Source organism: Castor canadensis, chromosome 14 (assembly GCF_047511655.1).
Source record: "Castor canadensis chromosome 14, mCasCan1.hap1v2, whole genome shotgun sequence".
In the NCBI taxonomy this organism is placed as follows: domain Eukaryota; kingdom Metazoa; phylum Chordata; class Mammalia; order Rodentia; family Castoridae; genus Castor; species Castor canadensis.
The window spans coordinates 2,059,384-2,079,959 of record NC_133399.1 but is presented as its reverse complement, the minus strand read 5'-3'; the positions used below and the strand labels follow the sequence as shown (position 1 = coordinate 2,079,959).

At 40.2% G+C, this 20,576-nt stretch overlaps 1 protein-coding gene across 1 annotated transcript in view; it reads left to right on the top strand.

Annotated features, from left to right (window-relative positions):
- The window catches only part of LOC109697189 (uncharacterized), a 74,524-nt gene extending 54,412 nt beyond the window's left edge, over positions 1-20,112 (top strand). The window contains exons 3-5 of the mRNA XM_074053667.1: positions 9,217-9,343; positions 9,509-9,560; positions 10,212-20,112. Coding sequence (XP_073909768.1) covers positions 9,217-9,343; positions 9,509-9,560; positions 10,212-11,415 — 1,383 coding nt within the window. The 3' untranslated portion in view covers positions 11,416-20,112. The remainder of the gene's footprint in view (positions 1-9,216; positions 9,344-9,508; positions 9,561-10,211) is intronic.
- The last annotated feature ends 464 nt before the right edge of the window (positions 20,113-20,576 follow it).

Here is a 20,576-nt window from a genome sequence, read left to right as displayed (position 1 = left end):
TTATTGACCTGACTAATATAAATATTTAAAATTTGAATAATACAAATGTATGAAGTCTCGCATCCAGGGTCAGTCCCTCAAGCAAGTACTTGTTATGGCTACAATAAATCCCTAAATTTACACTTATCCCTGTCATGCCCAACTCACTGAAAAGGGATTGCATATGCATTTGGTGTTCAAGGTGAAGTGTAGATTTGGGGAGGTGTTTAGGGTTTGAGACTGTTGCTCTCTCTGACATAATTGCTGTTGACCTTGCCCTATGTCTAGACAGTATTTTCACAAATGAAATGCAGATTGAGGTAGGACATGAACATAGTGAAAGGAGGTCACAGTGTTGGGACAGCAGCAACTGCAAGGCCTGCAGGATCTTAAGGATGAAACAGAGCAGGTCTGTGTTTTATAGGGAGGAGCAAACAGGAGGAGAAATAAAGTTGGAGATGAAGGATGATGGAAGGACAACACCTGATCCAATGGCAGGACATCTTTCCCTGAGGCCAGCCCATCCTTAGAGTGTCAGTAAAGGAGGTGTCATTTGCTGGTTCTTATTGCACATGGTCAGAGATCACAGATGTGGAGGAAGCAGAGAACATGCAGGGCGGTTTGCTTAATGAGTGTTCAGTTCCTTGTGATCAATTAAGTTAGTGATTTTGAGGCATAAAGTGTGAAAATTGAAAGTTTGTCCTTGCCTTGTGGTCAATTTAAAAGAGAAGGACATCTAAGTGTAATGAGAATAGGAAGGATGGTGGGGTTCAATCACGTGTTCACAAGGATTACTTGGGCAATCCTGGGTAAATTTTCAAGTGTTTGCATTATATTCAGGTCATTGGTCTAGTCACAAGGTAGTTTGTGAAAATTGACAAAGCCTGTTTTGTACAGTGGAAAAAAAGATACCTTTGGGATGTGCCTACTGGGTAAAATGGCTTATTCATTTCAGAGTATACTTGTGTGGCTCTTGGTCCCAGGTTCTTCTTTGCAGTAAGTAAAACTGAGAATGTCCTGAGCAATAGCAGCATGTTTGGTTGTTTGCTCTTGGTCTTTTTTAGGTAGTGTCTTTATGGCACTAGTTAGATGGTATACAGTGCCATCAGCAGATAACTTCAAGATAGGAAATGGTGCCCTGCACCGGTGACTCACACCTGCAATCCTATCTCCTAGAAAGTAGAGATCAGGAGGATCATGATTTGAAGCCAGCCCTGGGAAAATAAGCCAGCCCTGAGCAAATAGTTTGCAAGAACCCATCTCAAAAATACCGAACGCAAGGAAGGGCTGTTGGAGTGGATCACATGGTAAAGCACTCACCTAGGTAGTATGAGGCCCTGGATTCAAACCCCAGTACCACAAAAAAATAAAAAAAAAAAAAGATGGGGAATGGTGACCAAACAGAGCACACACATATGGAACTGGAACATACAGTGCTGCCAGTGCCTTGGTCTCAGTGCTAAACTTGCTGAATGCCTACAGCTCTGCATTGCAGACTGTCCTCAGAATTAAAACATGGGAAGCCCATTGGTGTTGGGGAATTCATTTGAGTTTAGCAATGCCAGGAAGAAACAGCACAGCTCTGAATATTGAATTGGCTCTGGATATTGAATATTTCCCAAGGAGCCTGTGTCATAGTAAGCCATTTCATTGTTGAAGCGGGGAAAATTGTGTGTGTGGAGGTTACTGACTGAATTTTCCTAGTTTTGTAGGTTCCTTTCACACCCTTCCTCAAAGTAAGCAACCATGGGCTGCATCTGCACAGAGACAGTGGTCTCTAACTTTAAAAATGTGTACAACCTTCTCATGTAGCGTAGGATCAACAGGCTGCATTGTTGACCAGCTTCCCTTTTGTTTCTTTTTTTGAATCTTCTTTCTGTGAAATTGCTGTTTACTTCAGCAGCTAGGAATTTTTCATGCTTCTTGCCTATTTTAATGGTAAATGATGACTTAGCATGCAAATTTCATAAATTTGATTCAGAATTGGGAAAAATTCTTTTATGGATAATTGGATGAAATTAAATTCAGTTCAGGAAATTTGATCTACATGAATTTATCACTTGATCTTTCCTGTATATGTGCTTATTTATTGTGTTATTTATGAAATATTGGAATGACAAAAGTCATTTAATTTTGTCTAGTATTAAACTGGATTTATGTTTTGATAAAATTTTGTGTTCTATAGCCCTGATGTTGAACATTTTAAGATGTGGTCTTTTTGTTGTTCTTGTTCTTGTTGTCTTTCTAATTTCAAAATGTAATTTGATCTTCATCAATGATATAGAGAATAGAATCCATATTTCTTTGTTTTTCTTTATTTTGTTCCTTGGATAAGGAGGGGACATTATTAACAGACTGTTCAGACTGCTCACTGACTAACCTGGAGTACTGTATCAAGCAGGGAAAATTCTGAGACTCTTCTAGGCAAACCTCTATTCCTCTCCACATTTTCACTCCACTGCACTCACCCAGCTGCCCACCAATAGGTGACATCTGTGATGAGGTCCCAAGCACAACAACCTCTCCTGTTTTGCTCTGTCCTGACAGGCTCTGTCACACATTTTTGACCATGGATATGGGCATTTGGAATTCAAGCCTGGCTCCCAAGTTATTTCGTGTTATTTTAGTTACTTTTCATTTAGGGTCTCCCATTTTGATTATGACTTCCTCACACTACAATCCTTCCACAGAAACTCCCATGTAGGTGGAGTTATTTGCAAATACCACCATACAGAGTTACTGTCTGAGATGATGTTGCATTAACTTTTTGCACAGGTTGGTCTCAAACAATGACCCTACCAATCTTTGTCTCCTGAGTAGATGAGTTGACAGGCATCAGCCACCACAAACCGGCACACACTAGGATATTTCTGAATTACAATTTTATCCTTGGTGTCATGATCATGAAAATTTACAAAAACAAACTCCCTTTTTTTTTCATTGCATCTGTCACTTTGATTTCAGGAACTTAGTTTTTGCCAACCTTTACAAAGGCATCTTATAATTAATAATTTTCAGCATCTCTTTAATGCTACCAAAAAAGATATATTACACATTTTTGGGTGGAATTGGGTTTCAAACTCAGGGCTTTGCACTTGTAAAGCAGGTGCTGTATTTCTTAAGCCCACACCTACTCCTCACATTTAAGAGATAACTTGGATTTTGAGAATCTTCTCTTTTGACAGCTCTCTAAGGTTGCATACCTCTTCCTAAAGTTATTGATGTTTTTTGTTCTGAACAAGAGAATAAAAATTGAATGTTATTTACAGAATATATCACATGTACACTAGTATTGCAAAACTTGCAGTGAATTTTTGGAGAGAAGGAAAGGGTGTTTATAAATAAAGATCAGAGAAGAAAGTGTACTGAAAATAATTAAGTAAAGATACACTAAATCCTTTCTCTCCCTGGGCATACTGGGATTTAAAGTTAGGGATTCACATTTGCTAGGCACATGATCTACAATTGAGCCATGCCTCCAGTCTGCAAAATCAGTTATTCACATTTGTTATCATATATATATATATATGTAAGTACTGGGTGCTTGAGAAGAAATGGTAAATGAGACCTACTGAGTATGTGTATGGAAGGGAAGACTCTGGAGCTGGCTGCAGTAAGTAGAACCCTCTAATTAATACAGGAAATACCTTCTGGTCTTTTGTCATTTTCTTCCTCTCATTGTGCTGCTGAGAGCAATTCCATGTAATTTAGTCTCTCTCCTACTGTGACCAGCATATGGTCCCAGGTGAGTGAGCAGAAGTTAACTCACCCTAGAAGCCTGAAATGCTGTTTGTAGCTGGCATCTCAGACCATAGGAGGATGAAAACATAAGAAATGGCCTGAAAAGGTTGGTACAGACCTGGTCCTCCCAAGTACATCACTACATTTTGTGGTCTGAGTTGCAGCTTGTGCAGTTTTGCAGTTGTTCTTTGTCCTGGGGTGGGACTGTTCTGATGGGCACACTCTGGCATCCTGTCCTCTATGTGCAGTGACATAGCCCTGGCCCAGGCCCCTGTTAGGACTCCTCAGCACCTGAGCCCCTGGTCTCCCCAGCCTTCAGTGGTGGGAGGTTTGGGCTTCCTCCATTATCCTTGGGTCTTTGGTGATTGCCCAGAATTAGCTAAGTGTTTAGAAGCTGATCTCAGACTAGAGCCAGGTCCGCAGCCCAGTTCTTCTTAGGGCCATCATAAATTCCTAAACTGAAGCTGTCTTTGCATTGCCCAGCTCACAACAATGGCTCTGCATGTGTATGTGGGGTTCATGACAAAGGGGACATGTTGGGAAGGTGTTGAAGGTTTGAGGTTTTTGCAATCTCTGACATAATTGGAGTTGTCTAGATAGTATGTTCAAACTTTAATTTCAGATGGAGAATGGACTGACCATATTGAAGTCACAGTAGCAGGGCAGTGCCAACTTGGAAGTCTGCAGCATCTCAAGGGTGAGGTACAGCAGGGCTGTGTTTTCTAGGGAGGAGCATACTATAGTGGATGACTATGGGAGAGGAAGGACACCAAAGGGGGAACCATCAGCTCCTGAACCAGGTACCCTTACCCCTGAGCTGAGATTGTCTTCAGGTGACCATAAAAAGGGGTTGTGTTGCCTCAGGTTGAGGATGCATCATAGAATTCAGGAGTGTAAAAATGAGACAATGTTTAGGAGTTTGCTTATTAGCTGTTCTGTTTCTTCTGAACAATTAAGGTAAAGTTTTTGCCTGGTCTGGCTTCAAACCACAATCCTTCTGATCTCTGCATCCTGAGTAGTTAGGATTACAGGTGTGAGCCCCGCACCCAGCTTGTTCTTACTTTTTTGGGTGATAATGGGTAGATTAAAGGACCAGGTGTGAGAATTCCTTGTCCATAAAGACAAGTGACTGATATCAACATAGTGTGACAACACCAGGCCTTTTGTCCTATTCTATTGAAGTCTCATTTGCCCTGTCCTGCAAATTGATCCTTATGTGAAATCAGAAGCTATATCCTTAGATGCTGAGTGTGGAATATTCATAGCAGACTCCTGGCTCCATTTCTATGAGAAAGAAAAAAATAGAGTTCTTTTGGAAAAGCCAGGTGCAGGTTCTGCTTAAATACAATGCATTCCTCCCCCACTGTGGAACATAAGGTCCAGGGAAGAGGCCTGGTCTTCTAAGGGCTGTGCCTAGAATCACTTATCGGTCCTGACACTTTACCACATAGGGTATCAGTTCTCCTGTCTCACAGATCTAATGGGACAGGGCCTTGTTTCAATAGCCAATGAAAAATGCTGGAGGGAAAGAACTGTCCAGATTGTCCAACCAGAATCCGGTGGGAGGAGGCACCACCGTCTGATCTTTCAAAAATGACTTTCTGGTTCCCATCACTTTCTGAATCACTGAGATTTCTTCTGATATGGACTCTGTGGAACTCAATCTCACTCCCCTGTTATGTGTGTGCTCAGTTAGGGTGGTGTGCAGAACCCCAGTCACCATAGCAGGCCGATGTAGTGCTTGTTACCATTCTTAGTAGGACAAGGACATTGGAACTGCTTGAAGCAGTGGTGAGGGACCTTGGCCTCCCCAGCACAGCCCTGGAGTCTGGGGCCTTTGTTATCTAAAGTGCCTTGTGGCCCTCCATCCTCTCCATTGCATGTGGATCTGCAAAGATGGCACAGGACCCTGTCATGCTGGTCTCTACCTGTGAGTAACCTGACCCATCCTGGAGCCCTTGATTCTCTCCCCAGATGAGGTGATGGTGGGAGGGAGTAGTTTCCCAGCAGCAGAAGCTGTGATTCTTGGTGTCCCCGCTTCTTCCAATCTGCTCAGGGTAAAATTGATGGTCCTGAATTATGTAAAAATGTGGAAGTAGGGTCGAGAATGCACAACCAGATCCCAGACATGTGCTACTTAGGGTTTTAGTAAATCCCTAAATTTACAGAGAGCTCACACTGCACAACTCACTGCAGTGGTGGTGCACTTGCTGTTGGGTTTCAAATGGGAGGATTGAGACTGGAAACTTATCAAAGATTTATGAACATAATTGATGTCCTCTGTGGCCTGTTTCTAGACAGCATTTTCCAAAAATGAAATGAAGATTGAGGCAAACCATGAACTTAGGATTTCAGTGCTGGATAACCCCAACAACAGAGTCTGCACATGCCTCAAGGCAAGGCAAAGAAGGGTTGTTATTTCAAGAGTAGTAAAGAGAAGAAAAAAGTAGTAAAAAGACCCTGAGAGGTTATATGTAAACGAGGGACCCCAATTAGCTCCTTGACCATTGATCCTTAGCCTTGAGACTGTGTTTCATGTGACAGTGAAGGACAGGTTGATATAGTGGCTCAGGCTGAGGGTGAGGCAGAGACTGGCTGGAAAGGGCAGGGAGTTTCATTAGGATACTTTGTATAGTTAGGGTTCTTTTTCAGCTGATCAAGTAAGATGATGAATATGAGGTGGAACATGGAAGAATCAAAAGTGTGTCCTTCCCTTGTTGGGCATCTAAGTATAATGGGAACCTGGAGGATGGTGGGTGGCGGTCTTAACCGCTAGTGTTACCAAGATTAATTTGCTTGGGTAAGTTTTCAGTTGTTTGCATTTTCATTCATAGAATTTGTCTAGTCACAATGTAATTTGTGACAATTGTTGAAGCTGTGGTGGACCTTGGGAAAGTTAGAGACCATAAGTTTAGCAGCCTAGAGTTTTCTCACTAGGAGATGGGAGTAAAAGGACATAATTTTCTCCCAGAGTTATATTCTCAGGTTTCTGTGATGAGTAATAGAAACTTATGCCTTACAAGGCTCCTTTTCATACTGAGTGTGTTCTTCACCCATGAAGGTTTTATGGAATTATTGCAGTATGTGGGTAGTTCCAAAATTAAGGTATGCTTATGTCCCAATTGCTAGGCAGAAAAAATACTTGGTTTCCAAGAAAGGGGAAGAACTTGGTAGGTTACAGATGACAACAGGTTGCTAAATCAACTTGCAGTACCAGGAAATTATTCCTGGTGATAATTCTGTTCTGAGGGTGACAATAAGGAGGGCTTTTCTGCTGATTCAGGGTGGATAACAGTGAGCATGACTGCAGGAAGAACAGAAAACTTTAAATAGTTTGCTTCATAAGTATTTTCTTTGCACTATTTTGTACAAGCTGAGAAAATCTGAGAGGCAGAATCTAACAGAATGACAAGTTTGGGTTCTTTATGTGACTGGAATGCTTTTGTGCATTTGAGAGATGTGGGTATTTAGTAAAATTTCTACAATTTAGTTATGTGGGTTTCTGGCATACAGCTGAGCACAATTTTTCAGACCTTTGGAACTGGATTAAATGACCAAATGCATAAATTTTTGACATTAAAGTGATGTAAAACAGAGAAAAGACATAGGAAATTATGCAGTGAAATTATCTCAAGGTAATTCTGAAATACATGCAAAGATCTACACATGCATTCACAGTAGGTATCTAGTGCCCTGGTAGATGTGAATAAAAAGGGTCTGCACACCTTACTACAGTAGATGGCTACCACCTTAATCCTTGCCCTTCTTTTTTCATCTAATCCCTTAAACTGTGTGCTTCTATTTTTGACCCTTTGGAATCAGAAAAACTATTAGACCTATTCCATATAGAAGTGGTCTTCGTGCTGTCTTTGAGTTTATTTCACAAACTCAATTATGTGTGATATTGAACTACACTATTTTCACTTTTGTTACAGTGGTCGTGGTTTTTGGGGCTTTTGTGGAAGTCTGCAGAAAGTGCAATTTCAGGACTCTATTTCATTATTAGAATTAAAGAAATGTTAGTGGAGATTGCATCAATTGCACTCCATTCAATCATTACACTGTTCTTATGTACTTGGATTTTGAACACTTATTTTATTCAGCTACTTCATAAATAGGTCTTGATTCATACATGGTGTCTTATGTTGACAAGACATGTGCATTTCTCAATCACACTCTCATTCATTAGTGTATGCAGTATACTAATACTTTTGCTTGCTTTGCCAATATTTATCCTCATTATTTGTCTTTTGCCACTCTAATATATTAACACTCCACATTCATTGTGTATGTTCCTTGAGTAGTGAGCTTGCAAGTGCTCTTCTTTTTGTGTTACTTTCACACCGAGTCTTCATACATAGCTCTTGAACTGGAGATGCATGCCAGGATCACACCGAACATATGTTAGTCCTACCTTAGTTTTGCAAATGCTGGGATGCCAGGCATGTGACACCATGACTACAAAAGTGTTCAGATTTTATCTTCTGTATTTCCCAATATCTCCAATGTTGTGGTCCTTCTGTTGGAATTAGGCCTCCACAAGTGGATCAAGGGATCACCTTCTTATTCCATTTATTTTTAATTACTGTTTGCAATTTATGACACTGATTACACTTTGAAAAGTAGTTTTGTTCATGAGTTTTAAGGTATATTTTAGAAATTGCAAAATTGTATACAGGTAGTTGAAATCCATCAATTTCTAGGGACACATGCCAAATTTCACCTTTCTACATTATGTTTTTGCTTGCTAAGCACAAACTGTAACTTTACATGAATGATCCTTCATGAGTCTTATTTACCTTTAAATTTTGGTTGGTCTGTTCTGAACTAGGTAGAAGCTTCCAAATGTTCTCTTGATATGCTCACAAAGGAGGTGATCAGTTAAAAAAATTGTTTTGGAAAGTGATATTGAATACTATTTGTCGTACCCACTTTCTATTCATGACCATGAGTGCATTGCGGTTTGTCTTACAGCAGACTACCTCTAGTCAGCCTTGCAGAAATGTGAAAATAATCATAAATTGTATATATACAATAGGGTATTATTGGAGTAAATTGCTTCAGGACACTCTCCCCTCTTTACACTATATATTTGGTTTGGTGAAGTTCATCCCATTAGCAGTTCTGCAATGCCAGTAGACATGAAACATTTACTCATGTAGTAAAAACATTATTGCTGTAGTCTATTTGCACCTGATATTACTCAAATGGGAACTAAGAAGAAGGAATTTGTTAGTAGATTGCTAAAAACCTAGTGTATAACATGTAATTTTTGTGAACATATTCTGCTTTGAATTTAACAAATAGGTCTAGTGATATGTCAGAATTACTATGAAGTGCTTTTGAGCATACATGTAGAATGAGAGTGTGATAAAAATAAAATACATTGGATATGTGGAGACCACATCAGCATGTGAATTTATAAGACAGAGATTGTCTGTTTCCACTGCTGTAACACTCACAATTCTTCTCACAAATGTGTGTCGGGCATATTAGGAGCCCCTGACCTTTGAGGATGTTGCTGTGAGCTTCACACTGGAAGAATGGGGCTGTTTGGATCCTTCCCAAAAGAAGCTCTACATGGAAGTGATGCTGGAAACCTACAGCAACCTGTCCTACATAGGTAAATATGGTGTTGTTGCCTTATGGGCTGTTTTAAAAAGGACAATAATGGTTCATGTACATGTACGATCATATTATATCATGAAAATAGCTCAGGTCTCAGATTGTTCCTTCATATCGATTAAATACTGATGTTTTCTCTGTGTCTATGTCTTACAAACAAAAGAAGACAATGAAAACATTGAAGAGGACTTCAGGAATCCCAGAAGAAATATGAGGTAATTCATACTCATAACCAAAACAGTGAGTATTAGATTTGCCATTGAGAAGAAGTTTGAAAACCAAGAAAATGAGACCAAAACTTTTACTTATAAATTGCTGAAGTCAGTGAAAAGTTTATCTAGGATTGGAAAAATAAATTAAGTATCCACAATGAGAAAATTCAAAGTTTGATATGTGCCCTTTTTCCATAATGTTTTGTCCTAAGAAGTCACAAAAGACATTTTCCTATTGATCAATATACAAAAATAATCCCACTCTGTGCACAAACTAATTTAACTATATTATATCAAATTCCATCACAATGGGATTATTATGTGTACTGGAATAGACTGGCACATTTTTGAACCTTTGTCCTCGTGTTCATTCTTTTATTTTGCAATCCAACATGCTGTTGATCCAAGGCATCTCAAAAAGCACTTTAAGTGTATTTCAACGTAGTAAAATTCATTCAGTGTTGTCAAACACCTAACATGGAAATAGTGTGATGGGAACACATAATGAACACCACTGTTTAGGTAATAGCTGTCCTCAGGCCTGCTGCAGATCATGTACTACATTTGTGTTCATAAATGTTTATAGTGACAAACACCATAGCTTCTAATAAATAATTACTTAATAAGATAGCAATGGTAATCTTTGTTTTCCAGAACTGAAATGTTAGAGAGACTGCAGGAACATAATCTACCTATTCAATGTGGAGAATCCTCTCAACAGACTGCAGAGAACATTGTAAGCAAGGAAACTCTTCTTAGAACAGCTCCCTGTAAAAGCAATATATGTGATGCTTATGAGAAAACCTTCACTGGTGACAAGGCTCTTCTAATCCATGAAAGGGTACACAATGTGCTGAAATGTCATGGATGGAAACAAGGTGGAAAAGTCTTCACTCCATCTGGCACCTTTCACATTCATGAAACATCTCACATTAGTGATAAACCCTATGGATGTAAACAATGTGGAAAAGCCTACCGTGATCCAAGTACACTTCGTGCTCATAAAAGGACTCACAGTGGAGAGAAACCCTATGGATGTAAGCAGTGTGGGAAAGCCTACAATTCATCCTGGACCCTTCGTGCTCATGAAAGAACTCACACTGGAGAGAAACCCTATAGATGCAAGAAATGTGGGAAAGCTTTTAATCGAGCCAATCACCTTCAAAGACACGAAAGAATTCACACTGGAGAAAAACCCTATGGATGTAAGCAATGTGGGAAAGCCTATAGTGATTCAACTACCCTTCGTAATCATGAAAGAACTCATACTGGAGAGAAACCCTATGGATGTAAGCAGTGTGGGAAAGCCTTCACTTTTTCTAGTACCCTTCGCTATCATGAAACAACTCACACTGTAAAGAAACCTTTTGGTTGTAACAAATGTGGGAAATTCTTCAATCGTGTGTGTAACCTTCGTGTTCATGAAAGAACTCACAGTGGAGAAAAACCATATGGATGTAAGTATTGTGGGAAAGCCTTTACTCAAGCCAGTTATCTTCAAAGGCATGAAAGAATTCACACTGGAGAGAAACTCTATGGATGTAAGCAATGTGGGAAATCCTTTATTCTTGTCAGTCACCTTCAGAGACATAGAACCACTCACACTGGAGAAAAACCCAATGTGTGTAAGCAGTGTGGCAAAGCCTACACTGCAGCCAGTTACCTTCGAATTCATGAAAGAACTCACACTGGACAGAAACCCTATGGATGTAAGCAATGTGGGAAAGCCTACACTACAGCCAGTTACCTTCGAATTCATGAAAGAGCTCACACTAGAGAGAAACCCTATGGACGTAAGAAATGTGGGAAAGCCCTCAATCAATGCCTTTACTCATTCCAGTCACCGTCAGAGACATAGAAGAACTCACACTGGAGAGAAACCCTATTGGTGTAAGCACTGTGGGAAAGGCTACACAGAATGAAGCACCCCTTGTATTACTGAAAGAACTCACTGCAGAGAAACCCTATGAAAATGAGCAATTTTAATGCCTTCACTCAATGCCCTTACCTGTTCTTTTATATCAATTTAATATTAATGTTTTCTCTGTGTCTGTATCTTACAAACAGAAGAAGAAAATGAAAACATTGAAGAGGACTTCAGGAATCCCAGAAGAAATATGAGGTAATTTGTGACTTTGGGTAACACAGGATCCTTGTCTGAGGTTGTACACAGGTTACTTTTAATTCATCTTTTTCTTTCTATCTTATTTTTTGGTAGAAAAATGGTTGAATTCTGTACTTCATGCTTGCAAAGAAGGCACCCTATTGCTTCAGTCATACCTCCTTTTAATTCCTCTTAAATCTTTTATGAAATATAATTACCATAAAGATCCATTTTTGCATGTTTTAATTCCTTGGCTGAAACTTGGTAGATTGAAACATGAGCTGTGAGATTATCCTGGCAATCTGCTTCATTCCAATATTGAGAGCTTGAGCATAAACCCTACATTGATGCCCTGTGATCTAACTGACATGACTTTTCAACATGGTACATTGACTGTGAAATTCTCTGAGCACACCATTGTCTCAATTTCAGCAGAAATATGCAAGAAGATTCCAATGAGTAAGTTTAAAAGCAAGTGCCTGGTATGGAGGACAAGAACAAGTTCTGCTGAATTCAATTCCACCCCACTCCCACACTGAGACAGTTCTCCAGATCAGAGGTATCTGGTGAGGGTTTCTGAAGGATTCTGTCATTTGAAATCACTCAGTCATATATGGGATCCCTTTCCTGTCCCTCAGGGCTAGGGGTTTGTGCCCTGTACGCATTATTCAAGCAAAGGAGGTGTTTAGTCACCTGTACCAACTGTCCATTGAGGAGCACGACATTGCCTACCACATAAATGCCATATTTTGTATATTTTTTGTATCTGTCTGCTGCTGAGAGAGTTCTCAGGCTACTCAGCTATGGCACAAGTGTGATTTCTATTTGTAAGAAAAAATGATCTTTTCTATCAAAGTATTTGTTACCCTCTTAGATTACTTAAAAATTCCTCAGTTCACCATCTTAGGTGACTTTTATGTTTAAAGGGTCCTTGCTTCTTCTTCTGGATTCCTGTACAACTCCATTGGTCACAAAACTGCACGCCCTAACCTATCCCCCATGCCTTTTGCCCAATCAGGAAAGACTGTGAACCTTTGACCTGGACAAATCCTAGGTGAGGGGCAGGTACAACTGCATCAGATATATAAGGAGGAGCCACTGTCAGCCACTTTGTGCTTGCGTGTTGCGTAACAGGAATGAGCACATGCTTGCACCTCTTGATCAAGAAAATTGCCTTGTGAAGATTTTCTGTCTCTTGTGTGTCTGTTTTCGGCACTGGAGGGTTATCAATTGGGATCATCTGGGATTTTACATTCCATCTGGGAAGGGAGTCCCAGCCCTTTCCAGGGGAGACAGGTCCTGTTGCCTGATTGCCACAGCCTGAGGTTGAGCTGAGGATGACAGTTTTCCAGATTTGCAAATGAACTTGGACTACAGAATTTCTTTACAACACAGGTAAAAGAGCTCTGAAGACAGGGACTGCAGTGACCATGTAAGTTTTCTACACAAATCAACACAAGAAGCATCACGGGGGTGACCAAGTAATGTCTTGGTGATCAGGATCCTGGAGGCTCTGTGATGTGTGAATGAGATGACTTGGGTGACACACAGGAGACATGCACACAGAAGACGTGTTGGGTGACATGCAGGAGAAATGCACGCAGGAGAGATGTGTTGGGTTGACACCCAGGGAAAGTGAAGCATACTGTTAAAGAAGAATTAGATTCTTGAATCTAATCCAGGTCAGCACTTTATACAGACCCACAGACTACCAAGAGGTGCCTCAAGCTCCCATGAAGATCATGGGCAGAAATGGACAAAGTAAAAAATGATCAGAGCGCAAGAAACCTCCAAGGCAAAAGGGGTGTTGAGCTCCTGATAGACAGAGCATAGTCAACCAGAAGGGAGAAATGGGAATTAAAGGCAGCAGGAAGCATATTCCCTCTGAATTAACGTATCTCTATAGTACAGACAGATACACATCAATGGCTCAAATCAAATTAAACCTGAGCACACCAGCACATAACTCTCCCTGTAGGCTGCCTTCTGCCCCTCAGCTTCCATCCTCACGAACAGGTACTACACACATTGCCCAAAGTTGGTAACAATTCCATATCCAACGTGCATGTTTTCTGTTGATTATGATCTTTTTACAAGTTGGGTAATTCACTAGCTCTACTTTTGACCATGCATGGTCACCTCAGGACATCTGTAATGCTTAGATGTTGTTGTAACAATGAACTTTGTCACAATAAATACAACTACTTTACCAGGATTGTCTGTGGGCGTACTGCATGCCACTTAGCTTTCCTTGTGGTCTGCATCTTCCCAAGCCATCTGGGCGCTGCAGTGTGGTGGCCCAGGAGCCCTCCTGGTTTCTCCGTTTAACGTGAAGTGGAGATGCTTGCTCTGCACAGGCTGGAGGTGTGGAGGAGTCAACATTTTGCCTCTTCTTGGTGGTTTTTCCTGTAAGGTGTCTCTCCAGCATCTCTCCAAGATTTTACTTTAGAAGGCACGCTTTCTGCTTCCTCCCTCTAGCTGCCATCTTGGAATTCTCCTAACAAAAATTTTAAAGTAACCAACTACTTTGCTGTTAGTCACACATTTTACAGATAAAATAAAATAAACCTGGTTTTTGGTGGCACTTGGATCTTCCAGAATACTTTGAATTGTCTTTATTTCCCTAAATCATGTCCATTCTGAAGATGGATTTCTTGAAACTTTCATTTTCTACAATAAATATAAAACCATATTGTTCATGTACCAAGATTAATAAACTCAAACCCACTTTCTTCTGGCCCCCTGATGCTGACATTCATTCCATTCTGATCTACTAGGTATATTGTGTTCAGGTGACGTTGCATAGTTTTCTAATGAATGTTCTATACACTGTGCAGTATCATGAGTGTCAGAATGAAGCTCTTTCATGTAAAAAAGAAGTGGGATGAGTGAATATTTTCCCTCACTGCTTTCAAACATAGATTTTCTGCCCATTCCCAATATGGAATTTCATTTATTTATTTATTTATTTATTTATTTTTGGGAGTAACGTGGTTGAACACAGAGACTTGTACTTCCCCAACCAGGCCTCTAACATTTGAGTCAGGCTCCATGATCTTCAGTGCTATTTTAGTTATTTTTCAGGTAGGGTCTCCCATTTTGCCCATGGCTGCCTCAGACAATAATCCTTCTGCTGATGCCTCCCATGTTGCTGGAATTATAAGCAGATACCACCATACAGAGTTAGTGACTGACATGAGGTGTCATTAACTTTTTGCCCAGGTTGGTCTCAAACCGTGATTATTCCAAACTTTGTCTCCTGAGTAGATGAGATGACAGGCAGGAGCCACCAATATCCAGCACACAATATTATATTTCTAAATGACAATCTTATCCTTGGTGCCCTATAGTCAAAGTTTACACAAATAAACACCCTTTTCTTCACATTGCATAAAGGATTATGATTTCAGGCATTTCATTTTTTGCCATCCTTCAGAAAATCATCATATAATCAATGCTCTTCAGTATTTCTTTAATGGTACCAACAAGACCTATTTCACAGTTTTTGGTGGGATTCAGGTTTGAATTCAGGGATTTGTATTTGCAAACCTGATGCTCTACTACTTGAACCATACCTCCAGTACACACCTCCTCCTCACATTTAAGACATGACTTGGACTTTGAGAATCTTCTCTTTAGGCAGCTCTCTGTGGCTTCACACATATTCCCAAAGCAATTGAAATTATTCATTCTGAACAAGAGAATGAAAATTGAATAATATTTACAGACTATATCACATGTACACCAGCATTGCAAAAATTGCAATGAGTGTTTGGAGAGAAGGAAAAAGTGGTTAGAAATAAACACCACACAAAGAAAGAGTACTAAAAAGAATAAAATGAAGAGACATGAAATCCTTTCTCTCCCTTGGTCATACTGGTGTTTGGAGTTAGGGATTCACATTTGCTAGTCACATGATCTAGCAGTTAAGCCATGCTTCCTGACTCCAAAATCAATTACTGACATTTGTTATCACATATAAATGCCTGAAGTAAAAGATTTCAACATTATACTGGGTCCTTACAGTTGCTGAAAAGGAAATGATGAATGAGAGCAGCTAAACACAGGATTGGAGGGAGAACTCAAGCATTCCAAGATACCTGCATTGACCTAGAACCTGTGTAATGATATTTCAAAGTGGCTATCAGGACTTTGATGTACCTGCCTATGAAGTGTTAGGCCTATGTTCAATAGTCAGAATCACCAAAAAGTAGATGAAAGACTCAGTAGTGGTGATCAGCTATAGGGGAGGATGTTGTACAGAGATTATCAATCGGATGACAGCCAGGGCCATTTAGAGAGATTGTGTTTCAAAATAAAAAGTTGTATGGATGTAGCTCACCACTAGGAAGCTTGACTAGTAATTACAAGGCCTTGGGCTAAATCCATAGTAACACACACACGCGCACACACACACACACACAGAGGAGACAAGTGACAGAAAGTGCATCAACATAAACTTCAAATATACATTACAAAGTGAAGGAAAAAATATTCAAGATGAATAAAAAGGAGGCTAAGCTCAAGTGGTACAGTGCCTGCTTTGCAAGTGTGAAGCCCTGAGTTGAAACTCCAGTTCCACAAATATTTGAACATCTCAACACACCAGTTACTGACAGATTAAGAAGGCAGAAATCAGTAATGAAAAGACAAACTCACAAACCTTATCAACCAACCAGATTCAATTATTTTCACAGGATTTATCAGCCCAAAGGTGATAACAGAGAAACAGTCTCTTCCTGATCCAATGGAATATTCAAAAAGATATGCCATGTTGTGACCTGTAGCTGAAAACTTCTTTAATGTAAATCTATAGAAATCAACATTTGGTATTCGCAGAGGAGTGTTGACAGTATGAACCTGCTGAAAATGAAAACAGATGAACCACATGTGCATGAGGTTAAGAGTTCTATCCTTCCTGAGGTTAGAAGTCTGGTTGTCCAGGGACTGTTTTCTCCATGGTGTTTGGCTTGAAATGGATCAATGTCCTTCAAAAAGACCAGGCAATTTACATATGGATAAAATCAGTGAATGTCAGGCTTTTTCAAAAGCAACATTTATACTGCATTATGCATTTACAGTTTCTTTATAGTTAGCACCTTCAAGAGTCTGAAGTGAGGTTTTTTTTTTCTCATCAATATTTAACTGTAGAAGGGAGATATTTTTCCATAGGAAGAGGGTAGAAAAGCTTGATAGACTACAACAGTTAAATCCTGAGGTTTCTCTGATCACCACTAGGGAATGATCCAATTTAGGGCTCCCTTTCAGGAATCACGGAAGTCCTCATGCCGGGAAATGTTTAAACTCATGAAAGTGGGTTTTACTTGTGATCTTGGGCAACACAGCATCCTTGTCAGAGGTTGTACACGATATATGCTTTCCATTCTTTCCTGCTTCCCAATCAAGCACTCTACTTCTTGAGCCTAGCCTCCTTTTTATTCATCTTGAATCTTTAGTGGAACATAATTGCCATATAACTCCTTTTTCTCCATCCATGAAATATAACATTTTGATAATGTGGTTTTATTTTCTTGTGTGAAAATGGTAAGATTATAACATGAGGTGTGAGAAAGCCCTGGCCATCTGCTTCATTCCAGTTTGCAGAGCTTGAACATTTTCCCTGCATTGACTTCTTGTGTCCTAGCCTTCCTGAGTCTCCCCTCCTTAACTGACATGATGAGTTTTTTCCATGGGATACTGAGTCTGGGATTTTTGAGAGTAAGTTGTCCCATTTTCAGGAAGACTATGCAAGAAGGCTTCAGTGAGTATAAGCGGCAGGTGCCACATTCAGAGGGCCAGGACAAGTTCTGCCGAGTGTAATCATCCCACAAACTAAAACAGATCTCCAACAAAGGAAGCCTGATTTGGCCAGGGCTGGTTAATTGTGTCATTTTGAACTCACTCATTCCACACACCACAACCTCCCAAAGCCCCTGTCATTCAAAGGCTTGGGGGTTGGGCCCTGTACCCCTTAGTCAATCAGAGCGGCTGTTCAACCGTCTGCACCTCCTGTCCAGTGAGGAGTGCAGTGGCAGAAGGTCTACTGTTGCCTCCAACTTTATCCCATATTTGTCTTGGGTCTGCTGCTGGGAGAGTTGTCAGGCTACACAGCTCCAGCAGCTGTGTGAACTCTTCGGACTGCAGAAGCAGGAAATGGTGAGAGCGCAGGTGGGCAGCAGGCAGCGGTGGTTTTGACTGCGCCCTGTCTCTTTTCAGTGTGCATCCTGACCATCCTGTCAGGACCTTACGTCCACTGCCACCTTATGGTGGTGGTGAAGCGGGAGCCTCAAACTCCGTCCTGTGTCCCTGTGAGGTGACATCATCCCAGCACACAGCCCTGCTGTGAGACTCTGCCTGCGAATCCCTGTCCCGCAGACTGGAGTGGCTGGGGAGACTCCCGAGTATTTACGGAATTTGTGCCGGGGACAGGGCGCTCCTGGGCAGTGTCTCCATAAGTCCTTCCTGGGAACTGGCTTCTCTTTGAGTCCTTCAGGTTCATTGGAACTATGGGCTATGCCCCGTGCCCTCAATGCAGTGCTTCTCGGCGCTGCCCAAAAGTCCCTAAATTTCCATGGATCCCGCACGTTGCCAGGCCACAGCAAATGCGGATCCCCATGTGCACGTGGTTGGCTTCTGAGTGGAGGGGCCACTTTGTGCCCTTCCTGATGTTTATTGTCCACAGGCTGTTTCTAGAACAAGGTTGTTTTATGATGAAATGGGATTAATTTAGAGCATGATTTTAAGGTTATTAATCTAGGGGGAACGCCCCTTTCAATCTCAGGCAGAAAGGCGTTTCACTCTCAAAGAGAGGAGAAAACAGAAGAAGGAATTTGGAGAGACAGGGAGATTGGTAAAATCAGTTTTGTCCTGTGATCATCTTGGTCTTGTTTATTTCTTTGTTTGTTGGTTTTATTTTGAGGGCCTGAGGTTTGAATCAGAGCTTTACATTTGCAGAGAAGACACTCAACCCCTTTAACCATAGCGCCAGTCTATTTTGCTCGAATTATTTTGGAGATCAGGCATTGTAAACTATTTTTCTGAGCTAATGTTGACTGTTACTTTTCTCATCTCATTCTTCCCATTACCTAGTTTTACTGGGAGGAGTTACCAGTGCTAGATACTTTGTGGTCTTTTTTTGTTTTGTGGCTGTATTGGGATTTGAACTCAGGGTCTCACACTTGCTAGGCATGTGCTCTTACCACTTCAGTAACTCCACTAGCCTTTTTTAAGATAGAGTCTCAAGAACTATTTGCTACACCTGGCTTTGAACCTCCATCCTCCTGATCTCTGCCTCCTGAGTAGCTAGGATTACAGGTGTGAACCACAGGGAGCCCCGGTGTTACAGGAGTTTGCTACCTGAGATACTGGACTCTTGAGGCAATTAGCAGGAAGCATCATTTTATTGTGTCAGCACAGACTCAGCAGACTCATGTCAATAAGGCTGAGCCCCAAGAAAAAACCAGTCTCACCTAATATACCCTTGCAAGCAGGTTACAGAAGCAAAAAGCAAGGTCTAATCCATATATAGTTATATTTAATTTTATTGGCTACTTTAGCTTAGTGCTATGTGACTTTCCCCTCTCTGGTGCTATGTGACCTTCCAACCCTTACTTTCTGAGTACTCTCTGTGCACAGCTGTCACTTGTTTCTCTGTGTTTTAAGGAACTCTTGTTGTCTTGCCAAATTTGTGGATTAATCTGTAGCACAAAAAATTTTAGACAGTTATCTTAACAAAACAAAAACCAATTTTAAGACAATTTTAAGTTAATGTTATCAAGAACAATACAATATTTTAAAGATAGCCTTGTTGTTATGAGCTTAGAGAACTAAGTTCTAGTTTAACATCAGCACATTAAATTTTGACCTTACAAAATCTTTAATATAACTCTTAGATTTTAATTAACTTAATCACTTACATAAGCATCTATATCTTTGTGACAACATAATATGTACCCTCTGGGGGAGATTCTCATTATCCTTTCTTTATCCAAAAGTATTTTTTTACCTTTTATTTTTTAAAAAACCATACGCTTAATACCTTTTATATATTTTTGTTACTTGTTGAAAATAACTCCTAAAATCTTTTGACTTAGAGTTTTACATTTGCATGAAATAACAAGGAAGAAAGTAACCTTGAGATTATTTTTGTATAAAGGCAATTTATAGAATGCCCATTTGTTAGTAGACCCATGTATTATGAGAGCATTAAATTCCAGATTGTAGTTAGGTGAAGGTCATTTCTTTACTCAAATTCCAAGATTCCTGTTGCAGGCTGTGGCTTTCCTTTTCTTCTTTGTTTTTCTCCTCTGGCCTAAGCCAGAGTGTTAACCCCTGAATGCCTGCATCTTAGTGAGACCTGATTGAAATAAGCTCAATAGCCTGTTTTCTTAAAAGTAGCTATAGAACAGAGTAATAATTTGTACATTGACTCTATAATAAGAACCGTTCTCAAGATGTTTGCATATTTATGTGTAAATAAAATATATTACACATTAAAATATATTACAAAAGCGGTTTGTAATAGAGATCTTTAAAACAAACACCCTGGTTTATTTGTTACCTCCAGTATCATATTAACCTAATAGCAGCAGTTTAAGAACCATTTTGAAGAGGCTTACACCTACACACACACGGAGAGCACACCATCAGATGGATGCATAATCTGACCAGCCATTAGGCAGGGATACCTAACCATCTCATGACTGTCTCAATATCACACCAAGCCAACTGTACCAACTTTTTGGAACAGTTTTTTTTTTTTTTTTACTGGCAACAGCTAAAGTTTTTTTTTTTTTTTTTAACCAGCAACAGTCAAAGTTGCTTCTTTTTTTCTCACCCTTTTAGGTAGGTTCTCCCTGTTAATAATTCCTAGAAGTAAAGGTGCCAGCAAGTTTAGTATTTCTGGCATATTTTAA